General features: G+C 36.7%; 1 protein-coding gene across 6 annotated transcripts in view; it reads left to right on the top strand.

Annotated features, from left to right (window-relative positions):
- Positions 1–19,837, top strand: part of MON2 (MON2 homolog, regulator of endosome-to-Golgi trafficking) — a 145,557-nt gene that overhangs the window by 49,182 nt on the left and 76,538 nt on the right. For all 6 annotated transcript variants that reach the window (XM_039363744.1, XM_039363740.1, XM_039363742.1 and 3 more), the window contains exons 9-19: positions 226–350; positions 639–778; positions 1,544–1,697; positions 4,441–4,676; positions 5,754–5,835; positions 8,038–8,219; positions 8,713–8,825; positions 17,734–17,838; positions 18,227–18,307; positions 18,396–18,469; positions 18,662–18,752. In XM_039363744.1, coding sequence (XP_039219678.1) covers positions 226–350; positions 639–778; positions 1,544–1,697; positions 4,441–4,676; positions 5,754–5,835; positions 8,038–8,219; positions 8,713–8,825; positions 17,734–17,838; positions 18,227–18,307; positions 18,396–18,469; positions 18,662–18,752 — 1,383 coding nt within the window. The remainder of the gene's footprint in view (positions 1–225; positions 351–638; positions 779–1,543; positions 1,698–4,440; positions 4,677–5,753; positions 5,836–8,037; positions 8,220–8,712; positions 8,826–17,733; positions 17,839–18,226; positions 18,308–18,395; positions 18,470–18,661; positions 18,753–19,837) is intronic.

Raw genomic sequence — 19,837 nt, forward strand, 5'->3', positions numbered from 1 at the left:
AGGGTTTTGTTGTAGACCATTGTTTGTATAAATTATAAAAAATCTTTTTGGCCTTAAAAATTATATTCAATTATTTTCTAATTGTTTAGAAATGCGATTTCTTAATCCTGCTTCCCATTAAAACTGAGGTTGTAGCTAAATATAACATGTAACCAACAGTAATCTATTGCACCCATTAGTGTAAATTAGAATTATTTGTCTCTTAATACAGTGTTTTTTATTTAGGTAACCGAATGTGAAATCTTTCTGTCATTACTTGTAAAATTTCTGGATGCAGATAAACCTCAGTGGTTAAGAGCTGTTGCAGCAGAATCCATACACAGACTTTGTGTGCAACCACAATTGTTAAGGTAGAGGCTTTTCCTGAACTTATGTATCAAATTAAATGAAATTTTTAATAAAATACTTATATACATGGAGACGTTCTAGAGTTCTTACTAGGTGTGCCAGAAAGTATTATAATGCCCTGATTTTAATTTTGAATTCTTGATTTTAAAAGCTCTGATATAAAACATGAGGTCTTTTCCTAATTTTAATAAACTTAAGGACAATTATTTTAAAATATAGGGTCACAAATTGTTTATTCAGCATATGTTTGAAAATAAAAGTAATAGTGGTTTTACTCATATTTTTACCAGGTCATTTTGTCAATCTTATGATATGAAGCAGCATTCTACCAAAGTATTCCGTGACATTGTGAATGCTTTGGGATCATTTATTCAATCACTATTTCTTATACTAAACACAGGGAGTGCCTCAGCTATAATAAACCAAACAGGTAAATGGAATGTATTGTTTAAATTGTTTATTCAAGGACCAATCCTATTTCAGTATGTATTTATTTTTATTATTATTTTATAATTCTTTTGCTATAACTTGTTTACTTATGTGATTGTTCATTTACATTTTTGCACAAAGAAAATTCATATTTGATAAGAGGAAAGTCTATGACAGTGGTGGTGAACCTATGGCATGCGTGCCACAGGTGGCACTCAGAGCTCTCTCTGTGGGCATGTGCGCCGTTGCCCCAGCCCCACCTCCCCCGTGGTCCCCGCTGGGCAGCGGGGACAAGACTCCGCCCTCGTGCCCCATTGTGCACAGTTGATGCTGCAGGGTGTGGGCAGTGGGCATGGCCACCATGGCACTGCCGGGCTGCCTGGGCGATTGGCGGGCCATGAAGGTGGTGAATGGCCCTACGGGTGGGCCAGGCAGGGATGAAGCGGGCAGGACGGGGGGCGGAGCGGGGTGGTGGGACAGGGCAGGGCTGGTTTTGGGGCACTCGGTCTCTATAAGGTTCGCCATCATTGGTCTATGATCTTTAGAATATGCTTTACATTTTTAAAACTCTGAGAGCTTATATCTATAAATTAAACTTTTCACTGTTAAAACCTATTATCTAATTCAGTTCTGGCTCATGTCAGAATTATTTACATATTGCAGGACTACAAGAAGTAAAGATTGAATCATTGCTATTTAAATTTTCTCAGTCTTTGTTTTACTGCATAAAGCAATATATCACATTTTTTCTTATTTGTTTGTATAGGAGGCAATGTTCCTGGTGGTACAACCTCAGCACAGTCCAATCCTGGAATGTTAGGTATTGGTGGAGGTGTGACTGTATTACCTGCTTTTGAATATAGAGGTACTTGGATCCCTATCCTCAATATATCCACACAGGGTAGTGCTAAAGCTACCTAGTAAGTGAAATAATTTATTTCTCTGTTTTTATAAACTTGTTTAATTCATCTTCTCAAAATTGCAGAGTAAAATATCCTCCGTTCCCTCAGCACATACATATGGTATTTAGAGTAATAGAAAATTGGTAGTTATGTTGCTATAATCCCATTTATTTTTTTAAAAAGTCTTAATAAAAAAACCATTAGAATTATTTGGAAATTTTATGAAAGAATGAAAAATGCTGTAATCCCTCCCTTGCCCCAAACATCACTCACCTTGAGCTGAGGTTAACTCCATCTCTGTTAGTCTTCTGGAATGTGATTCTTCATCAATCCTGGGGATCCTATGGCAAGCTTTCAGACTGGTTGAATATGGTTAAATGATGGTTGTCTTCCCACGGTCTTTTATGGTACTTTTATGTATTATTACTTTATGTTTTTATTTTTTTTAATTTATGTCTAATTTTTTATATCAGACATAAATGTTAATTGTTTTAATGGTTTTTAATTGTTCTTCTGCTTGTAAATCACACAGTCACTTGTGAGATGGGCAGTTATGCAAATTTGCTAAATAAGCAACAGTAATTATTGTAATGGACAATATGACTGACTACTTGATAAAAATCACTTGTTGCTGATTAGAATGAGAGCAACTTGCTAGCCCAAGCAAGCCAGCTAGCTTCTATCCCTAAGAGGACTAGAACATAGATCTCCCTGGTCCTAGCCCATGATCTTAAACTACTATATACATCTAGTTCTCTTTGTAATTTAAAATGTAATTTTTAATTATGGCAATTTATAATACAATCATTCATTTAGTAACCATTCAAAGTTAAAACAGCATTGAAAAAAGGACTTATGACCTTTCTTCACATGACTGTTGTAGCATCACCCTGATCACATGATAAAAAATCAGGCACTTAGCTGACATGTATTTATAACAGTTGCACTGTCCCAGAGTCAGGTGATCACCATTTCTAACCTTCCCAGCTGACTTCCAACAAGCAAAGTCAAAGAGGGAAGCAAAATTCATTTAACAACCATATGATTCACTTAACAACTACAGTGATTCTCTTACTGTGGTAAAATCATAAAATGAAGCACAACTCACTTAACTGATTCACTTGGCAGTGGAAAGTTTGGGCTCAATTGTGGTCATAAGTCAAAGACTATCTGTTTCTGGGTATATTTCAGAGTCCAATTAACTTAAAAAACTTTTGATGCAAATGAATGTTGCATGCTAAATACAGTATATCGTATTTTTAGAATAGAAGATCAAATGTTTGAATTAATAAATGGATATTCTTATTTGACTTGGTTCAAATAATTAAAACATAATTGAATGAAATAAAGTTAATTTTTAAATAAACACATATAAAGTTTAGCTTGATTGAAATACTGTCAATATTTAGAATAGAAAAAAATCCTGATGGTTTAATACTGAGCACCTTCTTTTACTTTTGGGCAAACTAACAAGCTCCCTGGTTTTGGATAGACTTTGGGTTGATAAATATACAGATAGTCCTTTCGTAATGATTGGCAACCATTTAAAGTTATGAAAGACTCCTATAAAGGTACTTATGATTCAGACTTGAAATTCTAACATTTGCAGCCCACCCACACACCCTGCAGTTACATGATCATGTTTTGGGTGCTCAACAACTATCCTGCATTTACAACCGTTTGCAGTGTCCCATGGCCACAAGAGTGCAATTTACATTTTTTGCTGGAAGCTGGCATTTACTTCTGGTTTCCAACAAAAAATAATCATTATGAAATCATTTAATGATTTTCCATTTGCTTAACTTAACAATTGCCACAAAACTGTAACATTGTCATGTATGACATGCTTAACAACTGGCACAACTGTAATTAATTCCAGGCTCAATTATGATCATAAATCAAGGACAACCTATAAGAAGTAGAATAGAACTGAAGAGGAATGTAGAACTGTAACTGATTTTGAGCTAGAGATTATTTTAGGATTTGTTGCATCACAGTGATGGCAGTAGATAAATATTTCCCATCACTGTTCTATCTTCATAAAATCACACAGATAGGGTAGTTAACATCATATTACATGTTGTAATTTTAATTAATTACATTGTTATCTGTGTTTTAATTTGTCATTTACTTTTAGATTATTTCATTTTATTATATTTGAAATTGTGGGTTTTATTCTGTGTGCCCTACAAACTTACCTAATGAAAGTAAAAACAAAAAAGCAATAAATAACACAAGCTATTTTATGGCATCAGCTTTTGCATCAGAATAATATTTGAAAGCTTCAGAGGCTAATTCTTTCGATTACAGATGTTCAGAGCATTAAATATTGATCTTATCTTATTTGGTTTAATCATCTTAGAGCAGGGGTTCCCATCTCGGTCCTCAGCCTGGTGCCAGGCTGTAGCCTGTTGGAAATCAACCCGTGCAAGCGGCGGGTGAATGCACAAAGCTGCATTTGCGCAAGCAGTATGCACTCACTTGAAACCATCCCCTTCCCTCTACCCCACCACCACCTGTCCAGAGCCAGAAAGGTTGGGGACCGCTGGTCTAGAGAATTTCCATTTCCCTAAATCATCCAGCTTGAAAAATAACAATTTAGCCAGTTTTATTTTCAGCTGTCTTATTGACCCAGATTAATATGTTTTAGTTCTCTTTTGAGTATGGACTTGCATGCTGGTCTTTTGCAGTGACATAGATCTATTCATAAATCTGCAGTTCTGTATGATTGATTTTGGATGGGTTTTTCTTCATATCTTAGTCTGGAAATGTTGGATAAAGTTGAGCCACCAACAATTCCTGAAGGCTATGCTATGTCAGTAGCATTTCATTGTTTGCTGGATCTTGTCCGTGGCATAACTAACATGATTGAAGAAGAATTGGGACATATTGAAATAGACAGTCAAGTATCAACAGTTGATGCACAGTCCTCACCAACATCATCTTTGTACCGCCAGGATTTTCATTCAGCATCTGATCAAACTGACAAAGATACAGGTATATAATGATATTCAAAACTGAGTTGATAACAGGAAGAAGGCATTAAGGAGCTGATAGCTAAATGAGTTGCGCTTTCTATTCATACCAAACTTTGTTGATTTAAATATATTTACTTGATTTATTCAATATTTTTTAAATATACAAAATTAGCTCTTTAGATTTTGTTTATTGAGTTCTGTTGAAATATTCCATTAGTTTTGCCCTATAATCTGGCATGTATTATCTTACTAAAAAAATCCCTCTCTATTACCAAACTTCAGATAGCCATATTTAATAACATTTTAGATTGTTTATTACAGGTTTGAATTAAAGATATAATGGAATGTGGGACTAATCTTGGGAGACAGGAGCAGGAGGCACAGTCTAGACAATGGTAATAAGCAGCTTAACCTGCAGAAGAAACAGGGACCTGGCAAGCATCTCACAAGGATCTTCTCTAGTTTCTTTGATTATAGATGTGAGGAGGGAGAGATGTACTTTCAGATTTGCAGGATTCTGTTACTGTCAACTTATAATAAAGTTAGAATACTATTTCTGGATATACTTCTTATCTGCATTACCTCATAAGCTGACAATAGATGAAGTATATTTCCCTAAAGCATTTGACTGCAAATTGAAAATATGAAAATTGAAAAATTATTTTGGAATTGCACGTGATTATCTTTGCATCAACAAATTACTTACTCTTCAGTATATGAATAAAATGCAGATAGTCCCGTATTACAATGACAATTGGAACTGGAATTGTCATTGCTAAACAACATAGTTGTAAAGCATGACATCCTGTGATTGTACAACTTTGTAATGGCAGTTCCAACAATCCCAGCTGTCGTCATTAAGCAAGGATCATGTGGGTCTTTAAGCAAGCACTTTACATGACCATGACTTGCGACTTCCTGCCAGCTCCCCCACTGACTTTTCTTGTGGATAGCCGAAAGAATGTCGGAAATCATGATCACAAGACTGTGGGGACACTGTATATTAAGTGAAAACAAAAATGCACCAAGAAATGTATCTTCTATAATTGAATTGCTAAGCATTATTTAATAGTATTGTAAACTTGTTTTCTTTAAGATCACAGAGTTGTTTGGGAAGAAATGGTGAATGCATGCTGGTGTGGTCTTCTTGCTGCACTGTCTTTACTTCTCGATGCTAGGTATTAAATCATTTTTAAATAGTTTCAATTTTTAAAACTATGCTTTTTTACAGGCAAGCTGAGACTTTGTATAGCAAATTACACATCAACTAAGTAACTTATTTCTGAAGAGCTAAAAGAGACAAAATTATACCAAAATATTTGTGGCCAAAAAGCGATAAAGAATTGGATATTGTTGCAATTTAACTGATTAATTAAGCGATACTAAGCTTTTCTATTATAGAGAAAACTTGTGTTATATCTATTTAACATTAAAATACTGTGTCCATAAATATGGTCACATGAGATTTATCATTTTTGATACCAGGTAGATGATAATATAACGGTTTTATTTCTTTATTTTATTTTATTTTATTTAGAAAATTTATATCGCCTCCTACTTGCACATGGTGACTCAAGGCGGCTTACATCAATTAAAAACACCCTATAAAAATAAAATAATGAGGAAAAATAAAATAATATAATAATCCCCCAGCAACAGCACACATTAAACTAGCCATTTGCTGGTCTCTATCTCGCTCTGGGTTCCCCAGGCCCGCTGACAGAACCAGGTCTTCAGCGCCTTCCGGAAGAGTGATAAAGTGGAGGCCAGTCTAATCTCTGAGGGAATGATGTTCCAGAGAGAGGGAGCCACCACAGAGAAGGCCCTTCTTCTGGGTCCCACGAGATGCATCTCCTTAGGGGATGGGACCCGCAACATTCCTTGCCTCCCCGCTTAGTGGGTTGGGTAGATGTGACCAACAAGAGATGGTCCCTCAGATAACCTGGTCCCAAGCCATGAAGGGCTTTAAAGGTGACAGCTAACACCTTGAATTGCACCTGGAAGCAAATTGGCAACCAATGTAGCTCCCACAGGAGAGGTGCCACATGTGCACCTGAGATCTGCATAAAACCATGCAGGCTGCTGCATTTTGTGCTAATTGAAGCTTCCAGATGCTCTTCAGGGGTAGTTCCATGTAGAGCACCTTGTAATAGTTGAGACGGGAGGTGACTAAGGCATGAGTAACTGTGAGTAGGGATTGTTGGTCCAGGAAAGGGTGTAACTGGTGCACTATCCACAGTTGCGTAAAGGCCCTCCTGACCACATCTGCTACTTGCTCTTTGAACAGGAGCCGCAAGTTCAGGAGTACCCCCATATTACGCACAGGGTTTGTTTGAGGCAGTGCCACCCCAGCCAAGACCAAAGATGGCAATTCTCCCTGTGCCAAAGAATCCCAAACCCAGAGCCACTCGGTCTTGCCATGGTTCAATTTCAACCCGTTACTCCCCATCCAGCCCCTAACAGCCTTCAGGCACTGCGAGAGGGAGGTCACGGCATCACTTAACTCACCACAGGCTGAGACATACAGCTGAGTATCATCAGCATATTGATGAAATCTCAGTCCATGGTAATGGATGATCTCACCCAATGGCTTCATCTAAATGTTAACTAGGAGCAGAAAGAGTATACCGAGCCCTGAGGAACCCTGCAAAGCAGTGAGTGAGGGCTGGATCTCTCACCTCCTATCAACACTGACTGAGAGTGTTGAAGTGAACCAGGATAGCACAAGCCCACCTTTCCCAATCCCTGAAGCTGCTCCAGAAGGATAGCATGGTGGATGATATCTAAAGCCATCGAAAGGTCAAGTAGAACAAGTATGGATGCACTACACCCATCCCACTCCCACCAGAGATCATCAAATTGCTGTAAATACATAAATTATAGCATAAGACAGAAACCTCCAGATGCACTGACTTTCATCAAATCTCAGATTTTCCTATCTAGAATTATCACTTCTGAGAATTCTGTAAGATTCATCTTCCTATCTGGACAGTACCAAGATTGGAGCTAATATAAAGGGTTTTGTTACTTTAGTGTAACACAATACTTTATTGTACTTTATTTTTTGTAACACAATATGCAAAATGATTTTCCAGAAAGATTCTACAAAATGTACAGTACATCTTCAAAGCATGTACATTAGAAAGATATTAATAAGCTCATATTATTAAAGGGTTCTATTTTAAATTAGTTTTGTGTCTTCAGAATTATTCTAGTAGTTATCTTCCATGTCTTATGATACCTTAGTTAATTCTTACATAAACATTTTCCTTCTATATATTTACTTCTGATGGAACAATATGGATATTTATGCTTTGTTTTTAATCAAAGTTACTTTTAGTATGTATGGATTATGTTAATAATTTTTTGTACTATTTCAGCACTGATGAAGCTGCCACAGAAAATATTCTAAAAGCAGAGCTAACTATGGCTGCATTGTGTGGAAAATTAAATCTTGTAACTTCAAGAGATGCCTTTATTACTGCTATTTGCAAAGGTTCTTTGCCTCCTCACTATGCCTTGACAGTACTGAATACAACTAGTGCTGCTCTTTCCAGTAAATGTAAGGATATTATTTAGTCTTTTTTTACATAATTTGAATTAAAAAAATGATCTGCATTTTGAAAGAATATACTTTTCTTAATATATATTAGACACGAGTACTTGTCAGAATATCATATGGATCTGTGGAACTGTAAGAAGTGAATAATAATCTAATATAACGAGTTATATATGGCCAGTTTTGAAAGCCCACCAGTCTTTTCTTCACTGGTTGAATGTTATGAATGGTCCATAGAAATTACAAACTTGCATGTGCCTATGAAGACTTTCATTGCTTTAGTTGCACAGCATAATTTTAGATTATGCTACATTAAAATGTCTCTATTAGTAGCAAACTGATTCTTTAAGGATTTTATTAATATCTATTGCTAATAGTTTGTTATAACTCTTAGTAATAGATTTAATAAACATATATGTATATATATATGGGTAATATTTGAATTAAAATATAATATTTATGAAAGTTTATATCTAAATATTGTTTTGCTTTTCAGCATATTCTATCCAAGGTCAAAATGTGCAAATGATCAGTCCCTCAAGTGAATCTCATCAGCAAGTTGTAGCAGTGGGGCAACCACTGGCTCTTCAACCACAGGGAACAGTAATGGTAAAATACAGTTTGTAAATATCCCTTTTCTGCTTCATTATTACCTATTTCTTTTTCTCATTTCCCCCATCACAATTAAACCCACATATATTTTCATTAACTGGAAAGCTTCCTAATGTCTTGTTAAAGCAGAATGCTAATTGTTTATTTAGTCTTTCTTTTGTACAAAGTTTAATTGTATCCAGGTGTGTGTGTGTGTGTGTGTGTGGTGTGTGTGTGTGTAGACAGACAGTATGCAGATTGACACAATATTTGAAAAATACGAACTCTAGATTGTCCAAATTTTATTGTACTGGCCTATCTCAAACTGTTTTTTGTTCCATTGGCTTGACATACTTTGTCAGAATATTACACTTTTTTAAAAGGATAGGACTTCTGTTATAGCATGGTGAAAAGAACAGAAGAGAAAAGCACAAATTAAATCACATAAAAAGCCCATGAGATCAAGGGAAGGAGCTAATGCTAATTACTGTTATATTCTACAGTAAGTGATGTATTCACTGAGGAACAGTATAGATAGATTACATTTTAATTGCTAACATAGATCACATTTTAATCACTCCTGTCTAAAGACATATAGCATATTTGATCTAGATCAGTGATGGCAAAACGTTTAGAGACCGAGTGCCCAAATTACAACCCAAAACCCACTTATTTATTGCCGGGTGCCAGGTGGGCGTGGCCCACTGGGTGGCCATGGTTGTGGTGGTCATGGCAGATTGGGTGGGTGTGGCCAAGGTGGGTGTGGTCACCTCAATGTTGCTCGTGGGGAGGGATGCCTGGGAGGTGGGCAGGGTTGGGGGAGATCCAGAGGGTCTCTGACAGGTGGGGTGGTAGGCAGGAGGCTTGTCCTACGGGGTGAGGTGAGGCAGAGTGGGGGTGCCATTGCCATGGGGCAAGGCAAGGGCCGGGGTGGTTGCTGCCTGACACCATCAGCCCCTGCACACAGAGGCCAGCGAGTGCATGGGGGCCGACGGTGTCCGTCAGCAGCCACAGCCTGCCGGCCCCTTGACCGGCGCACTCTCGGGCTCCACAGCCCACCACTAGCAGTTCAAAGAAGCCACCTCTGAGCTGGGTGGCTGGCTGACGGCTGAGGAGGTGATGCAGTGGGTTGTGCCCGGGAAAAGGAGAGCATGCAAGACCAGGAAGGACAGGACGGGAGGGAGGGAAACAAGCCATGCCGGGATGCATCTGGCCACGTGGGAACTCAGCGAGTTAGCAGGAGGCTGCTTGAAGAGAAATAGTTGCCATCTCCCAGGCATGGCGTATGTGCCCGCAGAGAGGGCTCTGAGTGTCGTCTCTGGCACATGTGCCATAGGTTCACCATATTGATCTAGATTCATTCATTATATTAAGCCATCAAGCTGTTTAATCTTAACAAGCTGGCATTATGATTTATTCAGTAACTGTGATTCATTATATCATGGTTTGATACATTACATGAAGCCAATTTTCATACCATATTCTAGTTATAAAAAGAAGTATGTTCATTGCTAAAGTAACCTGCAGTTATTTTCAGATTTATTATTTACAGCTTTTGCTTGAATGACACCTACTTACCTACAGTGAAGGAAAAATTATTTGATCCCTGCTGATTTTGTACATTTGCCCACTGACAAAAAAATGATCATTCTATAATTTTAAGGGTAGGTTCATTTTAACAGTGAGATTCAGAATAAAAAAAAAAAAAAAAAAAAAAAAAAAAAAAAAATCCAGAAAAAGGCATTTCAAAAAAGTTATAAATTAATTTGCATTTTAATGAGTGAAATAAGTATTTGGTCCCCTATCAGCAAGATTTCTGGCTCCCAGGTGTCTTTATACAGCTAATGAGCAGAGATTAGGAGCACTATCTTAAAGGAAGTGTTCCTAATATAAGCTTGTTACTGTATAAAAGACACCTGTCCACAGAAGCAATCAATCAATTAGATTCCAAACTCTCCACCATGGCCAAGATCAAAGAGCTGTCCAAGGATGTCAGGGATAAGATTGTAGACCTGCTTAAGGCTGAAATGGGCTACAAGACTATCGCTAAGCAGCTTGATGAGAAGATGACAATGGTGCAATTATTTGCAAATGAAAGAAAGACAAAATAACTGTCAATCTCCCTTGGTCTGGGGCTCCATGCAAGATCTCACTTTGTGGAGTTTCAGTGATCATGAGAACAGTGAGGAATCAGTCCAGAACTACACAGGAGGATCTTGTCAGTGATCTCAAGGCAGCTGGGACCATAGTCACCAAGAAAACAATTGGTAACACATTACGCTGTGAAGGACTGAAATCCTGCAATACCCACAATATCCCCCTGCTCAAGAAAGCACATGTACAGGCCCATCTGACGTTTGCCAATGAACATCTGAATGATTCAGAGGTGACCTGGGTGAAAGTGTTGTGATCAGATGAGACCAAAATTGAGCTCTTCGGCATCAGCTCAACTCACCACACAATCCCCACCGTCAAACATGGAAGTGGAAACATTATGCTTTGGGAAACATTACGCTCTGCTAAGGGGACAGGACAATGGACGGGGCTGTTTTCAGAAACTTTCACTTTTGAAGACTGGAGCTGGGACAAGGGGTGGGGGAAACCTCTTGGGCTGCTTGTCTGTGTGGCAGAGACAATAAACTATTTTGAAACTGCCCTGCCCGAACTTTGAATATAAATACTAACTGACTTTTAGAGCTGTGTCATGGAGCTATTTCCCTATAGAAGAAACATGCATTATTGATTAAAATGATGGAATACTTTGGACTATAAACCTTTGATTGGTGAATAATTTTTAATTGTTCTCTCTCTGGACAGAAAGAATGTGTTTTTCATTGGGCAGAAAAATTTGAAAAATTTGAACTTTACTTATATTTGCTGAGGGGAGACTTAAGGACAGACTGATAGGCCAGCTGGATAATTAGGAGTTCAAATGACAATTGACTGAAACTTTTTCAATCCCTAAATAGATTGGACTATAAAGACTACATACAAAAATAAAATGGATGTTCTATGCATAGCTTCAAATGGTAAAAAACCATCCCTAACACCTGTCCCCAAAGTCCCTAGCATGACATACCAACAAGAAAATGTTGATGAATTTCAGAAAGAAATTCTTTCTATGTTAAAATCAATACAAGAGACAATTGCCTTAGCTCATGATGAGACGAAAAATAACACAAAGGAGATAAAAGAACAATTCTTTAATCTAAATCCACAAACTCAGAAAATGACTACAAAGAAGGAACTAGCAACTCAGAAAATAGAAGGAAAATCAGAGGAAGCAGATCCAAAGATGGAGGACCTAAAGAAAGGAACTAATAGACAGACTCAGACAAACAAAGAATTAGAAGACGTAGCGATAATAATGGAAATGGAAAAGATATCTTACCTGTCAAGATCTCAGAACACACTTGAGAATAAGAAAGAAAGAGCTGATTGAATGAAAGATAGAGCTGTTAGGAGAATTGTGGGAAATTGGAGGAGGGAGGCTGTTTAATAAATATCAATGGGCTGAGTGTCCTTCCAAAAATACTTTAATCAAATTGTCTTTCTTATTCCAAACAATATGCACAAAAATAGAGGAAGAATTACTTGATGATTCAAATGCATTGACTTGGAAAGTTAGTTTGCAAATGAAGAAAGCTAGAATAAGATTGAAGAAAATAGAAGTTTTGATCCATTAGATGGGATATTATACTATCAATCAGATGTTTGAACATGGCTGAGAATAGATAATTGTTAGAAATAGATTATTATAACTAGAAAGATAGGATTTATAACTAGAATATTATATTTTGGTATAAGAAGGGAAATATGAAAATGCTAAAAGGTTTGAATAAGGGAAGCTTTTGGTTACCCAAATATAACTTATTATGAGAAATTATAAGCAATAGAGATATTTTGAAAGATGGGAAATTAAAAGCGGGAAAAACAGGATATTAATTGAACAAATTGAACAAATTGATATTAAGTGCAAATGCAATTAAGATATTAAGAAAAGATATTTTAAACCAACATTATTGATATGGCTCAAGAAAAAGTACATTAAGGTCCTGGAGTGGCCTGGCCAGTCTCCAGGCCTTCATCCCATAGGAAATCTGAAGGTTCAAGCTGCCAAACATCAGCTTCGAAACCTTAATAACTTGGGAGAGGATCTGCAAAGAGGAATGGGACAGAATCCCTCCTGAGATGTGTGCAAACCTGGAGGCCAACTATAAGAAATGTCTGACCTCTGTGATTGCCAACAAGGGTTTTGCCACTATGTACTAAGTCATGTTTTGCGAAGGGGTCAAATACTTATTTCACTCATTAAAATGCAAATCAAGTTATAACTTTTTTGAAATGCATTACAAGTATAGACTGATCATTTCGTTGTCAGTGGGCAAACGTACAAAGTCAGCTGGGGATCAAATATTTTTTTTCCCTCACTGTATGTAAGAGAAAGTAAAATAGCCAAGGAACACCTTTGCAGCTGGGGACTAAATCTTCCTGAGCTTTCTTCTATCTTCATGGCACCATTCTAGTTTCACTTGCATGGCTATTGTAAAATGTAATCTGATTTTGAAATGATTTAAAATTAGATGATGACTTGTAAATTTAGATTTCCTTTGTGTCTATCAACTGTTCTTCCTCTTTACCACTTTTCTGCAAGCTTTATTTATTTTATATTTCATATTTCTTACCGGCCTATTTCCCTCGGAGAGGGCTCTGGGCGGTGATTTCCTTCTTAGTTTTCATTTTTCACTAGTCTGCTCAGAGGAACAACCATCCAGCAGAAGCAAAATTTGCACCAGCTCTTCTCCCTTCCTTTCCTGCCTGTTCCCCGCATGCAGAGAAGTGGGAACCCACCTACTCACCCAGGTATCCTGCCAGCCATCATTTTGAATGAGAACTAAGGAGGCACTCTGCAGGTCTTGGTGCTTTCCTTGGGTTATTGATTTGGCTCATCCCTGCCCTGATAAAAACAGGAAGCCCTTAAAAACGGATAAGCAATTCTTATCCATCTCATATATGGTGAGCAGCCTTGTAAATAATTGAAATGAAGTTCATAGTATTTTACATTCTTTTCCATAAAAAAATGTTTCTCAGTATACTTTTAAGAATTCTTTAAGGATAACTCATTGGCTTTTTACTTTTTACTTTTTCTTGCCTTTAGGAGGAATCTTATCTTGACAGAGGGATTCTTTATAAAAATTTCACAATAGCTTTACAGTACCTATTCCTCGTGAATTAGGTTACCGTGTCTGCTCTCTTTATATCAGTATCCTATCAGCTATCAGATATGGGGTTCCATTTACTTTTATTTTTCTACAACAACACCTTTACCTGATAAAGATTTAATATTGTACTTTATTATTCCATCTTGATGGCTTCTGCTTTGTTCCTATGATGCATGAGCTATGTCTACATCTTTTCATGTTTCATTTTCTGTCATCTCTGACAGCTGTGGATTTATGGTCTGAATATCTGATCTAGTGTGATCCTCGAGCTTTATTTATATATCACCTTGCAGTAAATTGACAAAGGGTATGGTTATTCATTACTTAATTTTTATTATTTTAAAAAACTACTAAAAGGATAATATTAATGAACTTGAATTAACAGTGCACAGTGAGTTTTTTTCTAGTTATTGTTGCTACTTGTCAGTTATAAATATAAATTAGTTCTATCCTGGAATGAATCTGATGAAATTTTAAAAAATGGTTCTGTGTATGTTTCAAATACTAACTGCAGGAGAACACTATAGGTAGTCCTCGCTTGATGACTGTTCATTCAACAACCATTCAAAATTATGACAATGTTGAAAGAAGGAATTTATGACTATGCCCAAAGCCATTGCAGTGCCCCCACGGTCACATGATTGCAATCTGTTTCTTGGTAACTCATTCTTACTTACAATAGTTTGCCAATGCCCCATGATCATGTGATCGTCATTTGAAATCTTCCCTGATAGCTTCTTCAGAGAGCCAAAAGGGAAGTCATTAAAGAAGGTTGCAAACTGTTGCCACCTGCTGACGGGACTCTCTCTGGTTTCTGGAGTCTGGCTGAAAAAGTTCCATTGGGATCCATTCTCAAAGAGAGTGGAAGAGTTACCTGCCAAATTGATTTTGCCCTGTACGGGGCAGAGTTCCTTCACCAAGCAACCCAGTCACTCTCAGAGATGTTGGCTGAAAAAGTCTGCGTCAATAAACAAGTGGAACAGATTTTAAATACTGTTGTATCAAAAGGAGCATGTATAATTTGGGTTCTCTCTTTTCTGCTTCACTTTTACTTGTACCAGCTTGTACTAATTACTTGTTTTGTAAAGTAAAATGTCTGAATATTTGATCAATATTTTATCAAATTATGGTCCTTTAGTGGAGGCTATTTTTAATAGAAGTCAATAATTATCCACCTCCACTGTAAAGGGATATTTTCTCCACCCAGCTGTTTCAAGTTCTTATCTTTTGTTGCTGTCAAGGACAAGTTTTAGTCTCAGGAGTCTCTCACTCAGAAAAAGATTATTATTTTTTTTCACTTGCTGTACCAAATTTCACCACAAGATGTCCCCAGTGATATACAGAATGCAACTTTTATCCGGTTCAAGAGAGGGAAAAAAAAGAATATTCCCCCCCCCCCCCGTCTTTTTTTTCAGCTTAGCAAAAAAATCAAACAATAAGTTTTTATAGAAGTACAGAGCTTTTAGGGAGCCCATGTATCCAGATATTACAAGTCCAGATATGTGGTCATTTGATTTTATTGTTGTTGTTTTTTGTTTGTTTGTTTGTTTCTTGACTTTGTGTTCCCGGGGTAAGCAGAAGCCGTGGAATTAAACTGGGAGAAAGGGTGTTTTAAGGCTTTTTACAGGAAAGTAGTTGGGAAAGAAAGAAGGAAAGGTAAGGTCGCACCCAACTCCTCCAGTTGCTTCATCAGGCTTATTAGTGCTTTAGGCTTTCGGCTGGTACAACTAGGTGAGTGGCCATGTTAATGGCTGCTCTTTTCTTCTTTGGTCCTGAGGAGTTGCCATGATCAAACGGAGAGGCTGCCGCCCCTCTGCGATCTGGCAAAGCCCTCCCCAACAGTGGTCACCCCTTCAGGTCAATTTTCGACCCTTTCCAGGGTCTTCTGAAGAAGGAAAACCAGACGGCGGGGAGAGTGATCTCACCGCATGTCCACCAGCACCGCAAACCAGAACCGGAAGTAAACACTACAGAAATGGAGGAACACCACCCACAACTTAATGTCAAACTTATACTCAAAAAATCCTAGAGGCCACTGAGCTAGTGAATTCTAAAATGAAAGACTTACATGCCACTTTAAAGCTACAAAACGCAGCTTCAACCTCATCAGATGAATCTACATCCCAAAAAGCAATAGAAGAAGGAACTAATAATAAAGTGGATTTTAAAGAATGCCAGCTACAATCTACTCAGAACTCCGACACCCAAACTTTGACTTCACTTAAAGACTTTATAACTACAACAACAACAGAAACTCAGCAAAGCAGTGCTAAGATGGAACATGCAGAGGACTTACATACACAATATACTGAGATTCTAGACAACCCAGATGATCCAAAAACAACATGATCTTTTATCTAAACCAGCCGAAACCAGAAGAAGAAGACCAGCTTGAATGCATGATAAATGCATTAACTCAAATATGGAGACCTAAACCATTTGGCCAACAATTCAATTATTGTGAAGGGACTGGCTTCCTTGATAGGCTGATGATTGGATGGTCTCCCCTGATTCAAATGATAAATGCAGGAATGAAGGGAGAGCCACTTGAGGATCTAAAAGCTTTTTTATGGAAGCCGTCTTGGCACAAAAGGAAGGCCAGAGTTAGATTTAAAATGGTTATTTAATGGAAGAGCTTTAAATTCTACGTAATGAGATAAGGAGATTTTAAAAGATGTTATTTGATTTAACATTTAGGATTTATATTTATAAAGGAAATAAATTAGTTATTCAAATAATTATTTTGAATTACAAATGGAAGATGGATTTAGAGGATAAAGGTTATTTTATGAGTAAGTGATGATATTAGAATGAGAATTAGACTATGACTGTGAAATAAACTAAGAATCTACTGGAATAAATAATAAATAAGTGTATTTTAGACATGATATTATTTTGCATGAACTAAGGGAACCATGGGTTATCCAAAACGTAAACATTATTGGACACTAAGCCAACTGAAATATTGTAATTGAAACCAGACAAAAGTCAAAAACAGGATCTGAAGACATATAATTTAAAAGTTGTTTATAAATGTTTTAAATGATTGAGTTATAACTAGCAATTTATTAATTTGAATTTGGTATAATAACTAAGGAAAACAGAGAGGAAATTTTTGATGATGTAAACCAGTGGTTCTCAACTTGTGGGTCGGGACCCCATTTGGGGTCGAATGATGTTTCACGGGGGTCGCCAAACAACGCAGTCCGCCATTTTTTCCCCTTTTTCCTAGCTGTCCTACTCCCTCTTATTGGTGGCCACACCCACTTGGGGGTCACCACAACATGGGGAACTGTATTATGGGGTCACGGCATTAGAAGGGTTGAGAACCACTGATGTAAACTGATATATGTATGGATAAGCGTGTTACTGGACCATGTATTACCCAACCACCATGTTGCTTCCTTAAACACCTGAAGTCTTATAAAAATGGAAAATTAATAAAACTTGTTTAAAAAATATTTTATCAAATTAAAAGGCTCTCTGCCATAATGATTTAAGGATTATGTCAGATGTTGTCACTGAAATCCAGTGTAAAATATCACTTAGCCACAATCATAAGTTAGAGAAAAATCTAAGAATAAATTGTGTAGTGTTTTTTTAAATGATTATATTTTTCATTAATATTGTTGAAACAGTTTTGCACTTATAAAACTTTTAGCTTACATCTGTAAAATGCTGACTGTTTAAAATTTTTCTTTTAGCTTACATCTAAGAATATACAGTGCATGAGGACATTACTTAGCTTGGCTCATTGTCATGGAGCTGTCCTTGGTACATCATGGCAACTTGTCTTAGCTACACTCCAGGTGAATTTTAAGAGACTTTGCTTTGATTTATACCTTTTTAAAACTTTTCATAAAAATGGATGTATCATTTTCAGTGGTTGAGCAATGAAATTTCTCCTATGCTAAAAATCAGGTCTATTCAATTTGCCAGACTGTTACTGTTATATGACAGTCATCTTGACTTCGTATATCCAAATATGCTCATCATACCATACATGTAACCACATGGTCTAATCAACAGCATGGATGGAATGGTTATACAGGGCTATAATGATCTTTTGCTATTTTGTATAAGCTTTTAAATTGTGATATGAACTTCACACACTTTGTCACAGAAAAACACTTACATTCTTAAAATAAATATTTTACAAAGATATTTCAAATTTTAAAGTGTTTCTTTGCATTTTAGCATCTTGTATGGATTCTTGGTTTGAAACCAAGCATTGGAGGTGCTTTAAAGCCTGGAAGAGCTGTAGAAGGACCAAGCACAGTAAGATATATATTACTTTATTGAATAGGATAGTGATAATATATGTTTTTACTATACATTTATCAAAGTTTGCAATTATTTCTTTTAGGTTCTAACTACGGCTGTTATGACTGATTTGCCAGTTATCTCCAACATTCTTTCCAGACTTTTTGAAAGTTCACAGTAAGAAAATGACTTTGCAAACAAAATTTTAAATACACAGTTGTAAAGTTCCATCTCTAACAATTATATCTATCTTTTTTATCATTTAACCACTTTTCTTTATTGCATACAGCCTCCTTTGGGATTCTTTTTTCTTATTCATTTTGAAATAGTTTTAATACTTGATCTCTCTCCTTCACTCCTTCCCCACAGATATCTGGATGATGTTTCATTACATCATTTAATAAATGCACTTTGTTCATTGTCTCTGGAAGCCATGGATATGGCCTATGGAAATAATAAGGTATGATATGTTTATGTTTCTTATATAAATCAACCAGATTAATCCAGTTAAGTTTACATATGAATTACATGAATATGAATTATATAAACATGATTTATATAAATTATCCCTTATGGTCCATATCCCATATGGCTATAAAGCCCAAACATCAGATTTGCTATTAATTGTGTGTCATCAAATATTGTTGACTCTTATCAATCACATAGATTTTCTCTGTGATGACCTGTCCCTAATCTGGTCCTTCAGGTTTTTGAACAGTGCAACCATCCCCACTGAGTCCTTTCATCTTGTTGCTGGTTATCCTCATCTCTTTTCTCATTCCCAGAATTATAGCCTTCTCTAGAGAGCTACGTCTTTGCATAATGTGTTCAAAATAGGAGAATTTATTTCACAGCTTGTTTCTATACATTTTTGGCTATTAGAGTAGGGCCATCAGCATAGCCCAGGTTATATTTATGTATTATATATTCATAAATCTTATTTATATGGCCTTTCATCTCACAGAATGTGACTCTGGATGGCATACAATAAACCATAAAATAGCAATGCTAAAATAGAATGCCATTAAAAACATTAAAAAAGGCTAAGCAAAAAGATTAGACATGAAGATATGAAGCCACCATTCCCTTGAGTCCCCCGGGCTTGTTGACACTGCCAAATTTTGTAGGATTTCTGGAAGGATGGAATGAAAGTGGTAAATCTCATTGCAGGGAGGGGATGACGTTGCACAGAGAAAGTTCCATGGCAGAAAAGGCCCATTGCAAAGAAGATGTAACTCCTTTGTAGACAGAACCCACAACTGTAATGTTTCTTCCTTTAGTTTTTAAACCACACTCAATTTCTTCAAATCTATCCTCACTTAATATATATTCAGCAAATGGTTTAAATATAAAAGTGGAGCATATATAAACTTGTCTCAGTAGTTTGCAAAGCTGAAGACAGTCAATTTCACCATGTTCATGTTCAGTCTGTACTATGGCTTGTCTTGTATATAGGTTTTGCATGACAACAAAGCAGTTTTCTGGAATTCTCATTTTTCTAAGCACATTCCACAGCTTGACATGATCAACAAGATCAGTGGCTTT

Source organism: Crotalus tigris, unplaced genomic scaffold (assembly GCF_016545835.1).
Source record: "Crotalus tigris isolate CLP2741 ecotype Arizona unplaced genomic scaffold, ASM1654583v1 scf7180000019583.1695794, whole genome shotgun sequence".
Lineage (NCBI taxonomy): Eukaryota > Metazoa > Chordata > Lepidosauria > Squamata > Viperidae > Crotalus > Crotalus tigris.